This window comes from Nelusetta ayraudi, unplaced genomic scaffold, assembly GCF_046127955.1.
Source record: "Nelusetta ayraudi isolate G7.1 ecotype Tasmania unplaced genomic scaffold, CSIRO-AGI_Nayr_v1 ptg000195l, whole genome shotgun sequence".
NCBI lineage: Eukaryota > Metazoa > Chordata > Actinopteri > Tetraodontiformes > Monacanthidae > Nelusetta > Nelusetta ayraudi.
In genome coordinates this window covers 41,422-52,066 of record NW_027466244.1, presented here as the reverse complement: position 1 = coordinate 52,066, position 10,645 = coordinate 41,422, and the positions used below count along the sequence as shown (strand labels likewise).

At 49.9% G+C, this 10,645-nt stretch overlaps 2 protein-coding genes across 2 annotated transcripts; both read right to left on the bottom strand.

The window, feature by feature from the left end:
* Positions 1-177: 177 nt before the first annotated feature.
* Positions 178-4,066, bottom strand: LOC142881469 (ectonucleotide pyrophosphatase/phosphodiesterase family member 7-like). The gene is made up of 6 exons (XM_076015766.1): positions 3,780-4,066; positions 3,410-3,555; positions 1,872-2,501; positions 901-1,138; positions 527-656; positions 178-367 (listed from the first exon to the last, which is right to left on the bottom strand). The coding sequence occupies exons 1-6, from the start codon at positions 4,021-4,023 to the stop codon at positions 313-315; spliced, it is 1,443 nt and encodes a 480-aa protein (XP_075871881.1). The 5' UTR covers positions 4,024-4,066; the 3' UTR covers positions 178-312.
* Positions 4,067-5,875: 1,809 nt separating this feature from the next.
* LOC142881435 (ectonucleotide pyrophosphatase/phosphodiesterase family member 7-like) lies at positions 5,876-9,683 on the bottom strand. The gene is made up of 5 exons (XM_076015721.1): positions 9,376-9,683; positions 8,733-8,878; positions 7,615-8,244; positions 6,894-7,113; positions 5,876-6,152 (listed from the first exon to the last, which is right to left on the bottom strand). Exons 1-5 carry the CDS (start codon positions 9,626-9,628, stop codon positions 6,007-6,009), a joined length of 1,395 nt encoding a protein of 464 aa, XP_075871836.1. The 5' UTR covers positions 9,629-9,683; the 3' UTR covers positions 5,876-6,006.
* Between the last annotated feature and the right edge of the window lie 962 nt (positions 9,684-10,645).

Genomic DNA, 10,645 nt, shown 5'->3' with positions numbered 1-10,645 from the left:
AGGCGACTCTTCCCTCAAAACACAGCTTCATGATGTGTGTGTTGCGGCTCGAGTGCTGTAGACATTTTTCAGACAGAGAGAGAGAGATAGCTAGCCTCAAAAGCAGCAACACAGTGCTTCAACAACACAGTTATAAAGTTGATAACAGTTTTCAAACAAGGTGGATAAATAAGCACACGATAATTTAATGATAATAATTTCGTCCTCTTGGAATTCATTCCGCCCCTGGAGGTTTGTTATCGGGTCTCCTGGAAAGTCCTTTTGATAAGGAGTCAAAAGTCTGCAGGTGTGTTATCAGGCCCGGCCGCAGCGCTAGAACGATGTTTGCTTCCTCTCATATTCCGGAAGGCTGTTCACGCTTTCTCGTCTGAAACAAAAGCAGAGTCGTGCCCGCTGATTACAAAGGCTGAAAGTCGGAGAGATTCTTGAATCTTGGGTTACCAAAAGCACCGTAATGACACCACAGCCCATAAACGTTAAGGCGTAAATCTAAAAACAAAAAACCATGGAGGCGTAGAGTGGTCACCTTTTTTTCTGCTGGGTGGGCTTGAATAGTCTCTGACCCAGCAAGAAGACGAAAGCCAAAAGAAGGAATCCGGCCACAGCAGCCAGTCCCACAAAAGTCTTGTACACGTAATCCACCGGTGGAGGCGGCACTGAAGCTTTAAAGACAAATCACATGAACTTTGTTAATCATATTAACTGTAACGCTTTGATACTTCTAGATTTCTATATTTTTATCCAAGCCATCGTCCTGAATGATATGTAAACTGGGCAGACCTAACCAACCGTGAGTCCTGCTGTTCAAAAATGAAATATCACATGACAATAATCTCCTTAAAAGACTTGTTGATTCTGGCAGAGACTCACCAGAACCAGAACCAGAACCAGATCCAGAACCAGATCCAGAACCAGAACTGGGCGCCAGCATTTGCTTGGTGTTGTCCAGGTTGCCGTCGTTGACCTCCGGCGTGATGCCCAGGATGTGGCACATGAGCGGGTAGATGTTGACCGTCTCGAAGGGCTCCACCTCCAGGTTCTTAGCGAAGGCCGGCCCCACGGCTCTGAAGAAGGGCTTCATGTCCATCTCGTTGTTGTCGTAGCCGTGCTCGCCCTTGTTGGACTGCACCGGGAAGTACTGCGGGAGACACGGAGGAGAGCCGTCATTGGTCAGACACGGGAGAGGGATTGTCGGACCTACTTGAGACCTGAGAGATCTCCTGGTTTCCTCAGCAGATGATGGCGGGCTAAGCCTGCCACTGTGCAACCCACCCACAACCTCTAGACTCCTGAAATGGGCGTCACAACACATCATAGTGCCGCTAAATAAGACTCAGTGACAAACATCAATATAGGAAATCTCAGAATTGAACTTCAGGAGAGTGAAACTTTTTGATCAGACCAATGGAAACACTGTATCCCCTCCAGCTCCCTACGTTTTGGTCACGTGACCAGCCAACATCCTGTTGTTATTCATTTCCAGCACAGTCAGCATTTACTGAAAGATTTTAATCGTGTTTTTAATTTTCCCCCAGCTTGCTTAACTTAATTGCGTTCTTCTATTGTAGCTTATCAGTGGCTGTTACGGCCATAACAAGTCATCAACCGACGTCAATGATTAACGATTGGCATTTTTCTATGAGCAGTAAACAGTAAACTACTGCTTGGCTTGTGGGCTGAAATCTGCTCCTGTTCGCTGGTGGAAGGATTCCAAGCGGTCGGCTTCCAGCTGTTTACTTCTAAGGGTGGATCGATCGGGCTTGCGCCTCCTGCACCTCGAGGACTCACAGGTTCTCATGAGGTTTGTTTTCCGCACCTCTTTGCGAGACGAGTCCAAAGAGCGAGTGACGCACGAGCGTTTGTGGACGCACCGAGTTGATGACGTATCCAGGGTCGGCGAACATCACGATGGGAAGGATGCGGTCGTTCTTGGAGTAGTGCAGGTGCTGGGGCAGCTCCTCCTTCTTGTAGACGTGCAGGTGAGGGTGGGCCCCCTTCAGGGCCTGGTACACCGTCTCCAGCTTGCCCGGCTTGGGCAGCAGCATCCCGGTGGGACCGTAGTCCAACAGGTGGAAGGCCACATCACGGAACAAGAATCCCGGGATCTTGGCCAGGGTGATCTCGTCCACCTCGCCGTTCTGGTAGACGGTGGACATGCCGTGGTCGGCCGTCATGATGATGTTGAGCTGCTCGCTCAGCCCGTGGCGCTCGGTCGAGTCGCGGATGTAGCCCACCGTCCGGTCCACCTGCCGGATCATCTCCGCCACCTCTGGAGAGTCGGGTCCGTACCGGTGGCCCGTGCCGTCCGGCTCGCCAAAGTACAAGGTGATGAAGTCCAGGTCGTCGTCCCGGAACCAGCTCATCACTTCGTCTGTGTTCTGCCGCCAGGACACCTCGCTGCCATAGTAGTAGGAGGGCGGCTCAACGATTTTCTTGTAAATCTCTTCGCCTTGATAAACGGGAGCCGTGCCGGGAAAGTGGAGGGAGCCTGTCTTTAGCCCCTGGAGGGGAGGACAAAAAAAAAAAAAAAATGGCTTTGACACATTTATGGGCAATGGCAGATTTCAGAGGCAGGTTCTTCCATTTTGGAAACCAACTTATTTCACAAGTTTGTCTGGCTGGTTATTTTCCCTGGATTTCAGCGTCAGTTTCTGAGACTCGGGTTTTTCACGTCTTTGGGTCGGTGACTGTTGACTCGTGATGGAAATTCAAATTTTTTTTTTGTCTCCTTGTCGCTAATATTATTTTATTAACAAATGATGTGCTAAAATTATTGACTTAATGTTCATTAAATTAAAAATAATCAACGTGTATTATTTATACACTCGACACCAAAACAAACAGCCACCCTAATACAGCTATGTACAAGGGAAAGTTTTGGATCAGCAAAACATCACAAGATAAAAAATGAAATTTGAACTGAAACTTTCAGCTAAAGATGTTCAGGTTAGCCGAGGTTGGCATTCGTTATTTGATTTATCCTGTTTCTGATACTCATTTTTCTTTGACATCTCTCTATTGCACACAATCTCCACACATTCTAAATCGCCACCAACTCTGTGACTGGATGTGGATCAACGTGTTTTCTGGTTCACTTCCAGGATGTTGGGTATAAAGTCTATTATCTGCCCTGTTTCTCCGTCTCTTCCTCCACACACATCGTGACCAGCAAGCAACTTTTCACTTTCGAAAAACCAAACCAAACCTAAGCAAAACAAAAACACAATCGGCTCCTGACAAAAAGAAGTCTCCCGATCAAGACCCTGCTCTCTTGGTTCACTTCAGAGAGCCGGCTCGTAGGACTGCTTTGTTTGCCAACGAGCCATCACTGCTGTTGACACTGCAGTGGCTCCTCCAGCCTCTTCATTATTAGTTTGCGGCGAGACGGGTTGGGTTTTGCCAAACACACCTGCCTCTGCGCCGTGATCCAGATGGGCAGCGTGCCGTTGTCCCACCACTGGTCGTTGAACTGGGTCTGGTAGTAGTAGGTCTTGTGGCCCGTCTTGGTGTTGAACCACATGTTGTGGATGACGCCGTGGTTCTCGATGTAGCGGCCTGCCGGAGGAGGAGCAGAGACTGAGTCGCTGACGGTCGGTAGTAGTGCTGACCATCACGATGCTGCTTTCAGGCTTCAACACGATAGTTGTCAAAGTATTGATTGGAAACTGTCGTGGAAACGCAGCTTGTGTCCTGACCCGCCTAACCCGCAGGGTAGAAGCTCTGAATAAGACGATCTTACCTAAGCTAAGCTCCAGTGAGAAGAAGGTGTCTGTTCTTACCCGTGAGGAGGGTGAAGTGAGCCGGACTGGTGATGGTGAGGAAGGCTGGCGTGACGTACGGAGCCTTGATCCCATCCAGGGCCATCCGGTCCAGGTTCGGCGTGTCCACCTTGCGGTCGTAGTCCCATCGGAAGCCGTCGAAGGAGATGAGCAGCAGCTTGGGCCGCCCGGAGCTCAGCGGCGCCGCCAGGCTGCCGTGGCCGCAGGTGGCGAGGAGCAGGAGGAGGGCGAGCGTGGACGACATGGTGCGAGACTCAACTCCGTCGTCGTTCTGGCCTGGACTGAGGTTTGGGCCGGAGTCGAAGCTGCGTCGTGTCTGAGCAAGGTCCAGCGCAGTTATCTCGCCTCAGCCGCTGATTGGATGCCGTCTGCCCAAACGGTGCCCAGGAAGGCGAGGCAACAGCTGAGCTGAGAGCACCTGTCACTTTGTTTTGTTGTTGTTGTTGTTTTTAGAGAGGGTCCCCGTCTTTGCTGCTTTTTTCTACCCGTCCCCCTGAAGTGTGAGTTTTGCCGTGTTCCAAGCAGAGTTTGTGGAGCATTGCCAATGATTGAAGTCACACAAGACTGAGACGTCCCGACAGATGCAGAACCCGACAGATTATTTTGCTCCCAAGCTGAGGTGCAGCTGAACACGCTGGTGTGCAGTTCAATATAAAACTTAGAAGGAGATTATTTTAGAGTACTTTGGCTTTTGGGGGTCATTGTTCAGTAAAGAAATGTAGTAAATAACATTGTTTGTTGTTATTAAAAGTGTAGCCAGTTGTCATAACTGTGACTGATTACGGTTTAATTGTGCTGCAGTAGAAAAAAAACAAACCCTGATAGTATCGAGAGAACCAAAGCAGTTAAAAATGATCCAAATGCTCACGCTGGACCTCTGCTCAGTTCACTGCAGATTATTCTATCACATTGCAGCACATTGTTCTATCAACACTTTAATTTCTTCTATTCTAATACTGTGACAGCAACAATCGCTTCCTAAACCACCTCAGTGACTTCCAAGACTCTGAACAAATAGGAGCAGGAAGCGTGAATTGGAACCAACCACAGACGCTGAGGTTTAAACAGACGGTCACCGCTTCAATCTGTCTTCAAACGTGGAACCTCGATCCCGAGAGTCTGTCAGTCTGAGCGGGAACGTAAAGAAAACACAAAGGGAAAACCAGGCCTTTTTTTCCCCCAACAGTTTTAGTTCCCCCGACCTTCTCATGTCTTCTGTGTGTTTTTTTTGGAGGGTTTCAGTCTATTTGGCAACAAACAAGATGTTTGTTTTTTTCCAGACCTAGAAGCTGGACTTGTTGTCCAGTCGGCAGAGCTTCCAGCCTCCACGGGCTCCTCCTGTTGCTCCTCAAACATACAGTACTCTCTGAAACGCTCACTCTTCTGTGTGCTCCCGTTATGATTTTCTCATCTTCATTTGAGTTCAACTTCCTCATGCTCAGCAGCCTCTTTTTATTTTTTATTTTTGAATCTTCTTTCCTCCCTCTCCAAACACTGGTAGCCCACATGTGAGGCCAGTTACTGATAGAAAATAATAAGTCAAGAGAAGAATCACCACCACCACCAGACCCAAGGCTCAATGCAGAATCGTTTGTAATTGTGGTTCTTTTCAAATATTTAATTCCAGACATGTTGTAAAAGACATCAAACAGTATACACATGATGCAAGTCGATCACTCGATGTTTCAAACAATCAACACTTGGGGAAAAAAAAATAAAATAAAATAATCATAGATCCACTTAATCCAACGTCAACCACAAACATTACATTATGAACATTTCCCCAAATAATAATAATAATAATGAAATAATAATAAAACTTTATTTGTACAGCGCTAAATCGCAACCAAAGGTGTCTCAAAGCACTTTATGCAATCAGAGAGAACCAACCGGGCCCAAATATAGATTGCTAAGTAATAAAGGCATCGGCTGCTTGTGATTCTGACTAAAACGATGTTTGTTTCTGATCGATACGTTTATCAATTTCTGAGTAGTCCGGGGGATCCGAGTGCTCCGAGTGCTCCGAGTGTTCCGAGTGTTCCGAGTTCCGCGACCTGCAAAGAGAGAAAATTGATTTGGTCACAAATATTGGCAGAGATTGTGCCAAAAAAAAAAAGTTCAGTTCCCTTAAAATATAATTTCATAAATGGAATACACCAACATTGATGCACAAGAAGAAATATGGTTTGGCTTTCGTCATCTTTGCACGAGAGCGTTACTGGAATGTTCAAATCCAAACTTGCCTTGGGATTTTGCCTTTCCTGTTAGACAGCACTTTGTTGCCGATGAAGGCAATCGTGGCTAAAGCCAGGAATCCCGCCACTGCAGCCAGTCCGATGAAGGCTTTGTACATGTAATTCGGTTGGCCGTGGTCTCCGTCTCCGTTTCCTGCTTTTCCATTTCCATGTCCACCTTCTCCATTTCCATGATTTCCTATTCTCGCCAAGCCGAAACACACAAGACAGATTACACGTTTTTTTGTGCTTCAAAGCCTCGTGATGATGATCATTATTATTATTATGAACAAACTTTATCATCTCCTCAGCCGCATGGCTTCAGTTCCTGTGAAAAGTAACTCAAAGTAACCACATGAGGGCGCCGTTTACTCTTTTACAGCCACGCGGGCGACTGGAAGCGGTCAGTCAAAAGCACTTTTGCTTCTAAAAAACAAAGCACCGAACACCGTCTAGAATATTTTCATCTGCTACATTTTGTACCGAGTTAACTGATATCAACTCAACTTTGTACTAGTTTAACTGAAATGTTAGCACTGAAATGTTTGTTTCAATTGTTTTTAAACCAAAAAAGACATATACATATACTGTATACGTATATTCATTTATTTATTTATTTATTTTTTATAGAGAAACACGCGCTTGTCTTGCAAACAGATACACAGAAGCTCTGCTGGTTCATCACATTTTACTCTAGTTTTCGGAAACTACTTGACCTCTCCCCCCCTCCACCGGTCGTCCCCAGGACCTCGCTGGGCCGCACTGCTCCAAGGCTGCTGCAGCTGCTGGAGCAGCCAGGCCCAGCCAGGCCCAGCGAGGCCCGGGTGCCTGTACCGCACTGTAAACTCACCATCAATAGCAAGGCTCTCTGTTCTTGGGCTGGTCGCCAGCATTCGCTTGACGTTGTCCAGGTTGCCGTCGTTGACCTCTTGCGTGATGCCCAGGATGTGGCACATGAGCGGGTAGATGTCCACCGTTTCAAAGGGCTCCACCTCCAGGTTCCTGTGGAAGGCCGGCCCCACGGCCCTGAAGAAGGGCTTCATGTCCATCTCCTGGTTGTCGTAGCCGTGCTCGCCCTTGTTGAACTGCACCGGGAAGTACTGCGGGAGACACGGAGGAGAGCCGTCATTGGCCGACTGCTTGACTTCTCGCGTACGCTTTGTTGCGTTCCCTTGCTTGGCCAGCAGAGGGAGGCGTTGGCCAGTGCAAAGATAGGAAGCGCTGCTTGTTTCCAGTGGGAAACGAGCGGGGGGGAGTTATTCAATACAGTCGGCGTGAAGCCGTGACGTGACGATACCGGAAAACACGCAAGTCTGAAGAACCTCTCTGCAGCGACCATCAATGATCCATGAATAAACCGGGCTACTCTTAATCTGCCCGGTAACAGTGACGGTTACGTGTGTATCAGGGTATCAACAGAAAAAAAAAATCACTGACTCATGTTAGCAGTGAACTTGTGCTGACTAGTTAAATATTTATCGGGCAGATCCAACGACCTGAGCTAATTGTTCCCTTCTGAACGCTTGGTTGGCCCAGGGTTAGGGTTAGGGTTAGTTAGGGTTAGTTGTTGGCCCAAGAACCACCTTGTGTTGTCTACCCACCCCGTTGATGACGTATCCAGGGTCGGCGAACATCACGATGGGAAGGATGCGGTCGTTCTTGGAGAAGTGCAGGTGCTGGGGCAGCTCCTCCTTCTTGTAGACGTGCAGGTGAGGGTGGGCCCCCTTCAGGGCCTGGTACACCGTCTCCAGCTTGCCCGGCTTGGGCAGCAGCATCCCGGTGGGACCGTAGTCCACCAGGTGGAAGGACAGGTCGCTGAAGGAGAAGCCCGGGATCTTGGTCAGGATGATCTCGTCCACCTCGCCGTTCCGATAGACGGTGGACATGCCGTGGTCGGCCGTCATGATGATGTTGAGCTGCCCGCTCAGGCCGTGGCGCTCGGTCGAGTCGCGGATGAAACCCACATGCCGGTCCACCTGCCGCACCATGTTGCGCCGCTGCTCCGACTCGGGCCCGTACAGGTGGCCCGTGCCGTCCGGCTCGCCGAAGTAGAGCGCCACAAAGTCCAGGTCCTCGTCGCTGAACCAGCGCATCACCGTGTCGGTGTTTTCCTGCCAGGACTTCTCGCTCTTGTAGTCGTAGGCGATGGGCTCCACTTCCTGCTTGAGGGGAGTCTCGCCCTGGTAAGTGGCGGCCGTGCCAGGGAAGTGGAGGGAGCCGACTCTTCGACCCTGGAACACAGAGAGGCAGACGCACAAAAACGTTCAACTTAAACTGGTACGCTGGATTTCTTTTTTTCAGGGTTCTTTGTTTGAATTTCAAATTGAAAACATTTGACAAGAAGCCAGAATCAGTTCCACTTCCCAGGATTCAATGATGTCAATGTTGTCAACAGTGACAACCGACCGAGCAACCCACCCAGTGCACTGTAGGTTAATGAGAAAATTCAACGTGTTTTGAAAGGAGTGGAGCTCAACTCCAGTCTGGTACGTAGCCGCTGACCCTCGCCACTGAATATGTGTGTTAGCTTTTAGTCATTGTACACAGTCGACGCTGTTTCGCTGTCATCTGAACCTGCTGGTAGGTCCTTCTCTCGTGGTGCTGGACTACGCTGCGCTAGCCTTGGTTATTCAGGGTTGTTTATCAGGAGGCAGTGCTCTACTCTGCTGATGCTTGGGAACAGTGGGATGCGGACGGAGGGACAGACGGAGGGACCGACCTGTCTCTGAGCCGTGATCCAGATGGGCACGGTGCCGTTGTCCCACCACTCGTCCACAAACTGCGTCTGGTAGTAGGGCTTCTTAATTCCGCTGGTGGTGTTGAACCACATGTTGTGGACGACGCCGTGGTTCTCGATGTAGCGGCCTGAGGAGGGGAAAGGAGGGGGGAGGGGGGAGTGGGGGGGGGGAGAGAGAGAGGCATCGCTGGTTATTTCGTGACCGCATTAAAAATTCCATCACACTCAACTGGGGCCGAGTGGCGGCCGAGCAGCGCGGCGCTGTTTTTTTTCTAACCCTGACGCACCCCCCCCCCCACCGCCCCTCCCCGCCTTCGCCTAGCGACTCGGCAGATTAGCAGGAATTTAATTTCAAGCAAGTTAAATTTTTTCTTTGAGCCGACGCTGATGATTCCAGAGTCGAAATAAGAAATTCTTCTCTCACTCATCCGGCCCGTAATTGTGCTACTCAGCTGAAAGCTGCTTGGGTTCCTGGGACATTCAATTACCACTAATTCCTTCTGATTTTTTTTCTTCTTCAAGCCCCCCCCCCCCCCCCCCCCCCACTCCCTCCCCTCTAACTGAACTGCCAACGCCGCAGTGTCCCACTCTCCATCCAGCCGTGGCTGTCTTTTGTGTGGTTCACCTGTGAGGAGGGTGAAGTGAGCCGGGCTGGTGACGGTGAGGTAGGCCGGCGTGACGAACGGCGCCTTCACCCCATCCAGCACCATCTGGTCCAGGTAGGGCGTTTCCACATCCCGGTCGTAGTCCCAGCGGAAGCCGTCGAAGGAGATGAGCAGCAGCTTGGGGCGCCCGGAGCTCAGCGGCGCCGCCAGGCTGCCGTGGCCGCAGGCGGCGAGCAGGAGGGCGAGGGCCAGGACGATCGTCCGCAGCAGCATGGTGGTTGCAACTGGCTGGACTGGAGGTACTGGAGGCTGTAGGATGTCGAGCTCAACATCAAGTATCAGCTGCTTATCTTATCTCAGGCCCGTCATTGGATGGACTTTATCCCGGCGCTCTCTGGCGCCGCCCTCTCCGACTGTTTTATGAGTCTGGCTCTTTACGGCTGATTGTTGTTCGTGTTTTACATAAACGTACACACACACACACACACACACACACACACACACACACACACACACACCTCCTCTGTTTTGGCCGGATAAGGACGAGCTAAAGCGGATGGACGGATGGATGTATGGAAAGACGGACGGATAGACGGACGGACCTCCTCAGGAAGTGCCGGCGCTGCTGTTTGTCGACATTTTTGACGGGTTTTCACCTTCGCTGATCTGACAGCAGAAAAATGAGACTGTATATCTGCCGGTCAGCAGGGCGGCGCTCTTTCTCTCTCGGGACCCCTGATGGTCATTTTCATTTTAATGACTCTTAATGTGAGCAGCAGCCTCGGGGATATTGCTAGAAAAAAAAAGAAAATCTGCATTGATTTCATTTTTTTTTCCCTGCCTCCCTTCCTCCCTCCTCTCTAACCCCCCCCCCCTCCCCCCTCGCTGCTCAGATCATCCACTCCTCATTCAGATCTTCAGTCGTATCTCAGGTAATGTGATGTAACCTTATCAGCGTCCGTCAAAGTGCTCCAGCACGCACTATCGCCGTAAATCTCTTCGCTTTTTTTTTTTTTTTTTTATTGTTCGCAGTGTCCTTGGCGGAGGTTCAAGGCAATTGTCCAATCTTTATGCAGATAAGGGGAAGCGCGCTCATCAGCTTTCATTTACCTTCTCCATATTCATCAGGTGCCTCGTGTTCTCGCTCCCAACGTTTGTCGTCCTTCCCTCCTCGTCCTGACTGTCAGCAGGATTTCGAGTTTTTCTTTTTTTTTTTTTTCTCCCTCCTCTCTCCGCTCCTCAGATCTTCAGTTCAGGAGAAGCTCCACCACTCCAGATGTTACACACTCC

What these genes read in the sequence shown, in the direction of transcription:
- LOC142881469 (XM_076015766.1), bottom strand. Translation starts at nt 4,023, where the DNA reads ATGTCGTCCACGCTCGCCCTCCTCCTGCTCCTCGCCACCTGCGGCCAC. An exon ending in TCACTTCACCCTCCTCACGG is followed by an intron (nt 3,556 to 3,779) that starts GTAAGAACAGAC and finishes CTCCTCCGGCAG; the next exon opens with GCCGCTACATCGAGAACCAC. An exon ending in CTGGATACGTCATCAACTCG is followed by an intron (nt 1,139 to 1,871) that starts GTGCGTCCACAA and finishes TGTCTCCCGCAG; the next exon opens with TACTTCCCGGTGCAGTCCAA.
- LOC142881435 (XM_076015721.1), bottom strand. Translation starts at nt 9,628, where the DNA reads ATGCTGCTGCGGACGATCGTCCTGGCCCTCGCCCTCCTGCTCGCCGCC. An exon ending in GGATCACGGCTCAGAGACAG is followed by an intron (nt 8,245 to 8,732) that starts GTCGGTCCCTCC and finishes TCTGTGTTCCAG; the next exon opens with GGTCGAAGAGTCGGCTCCCT. An exon ending in CAAGCGAATGCTGGCGACCA is followed by an intron (nt 6,153 to 6,893) that starts GCCCAAGAACAG and finishes ACGGAGACGGAG; the next exon opens with ACCACGGCCAACCGAATTAC.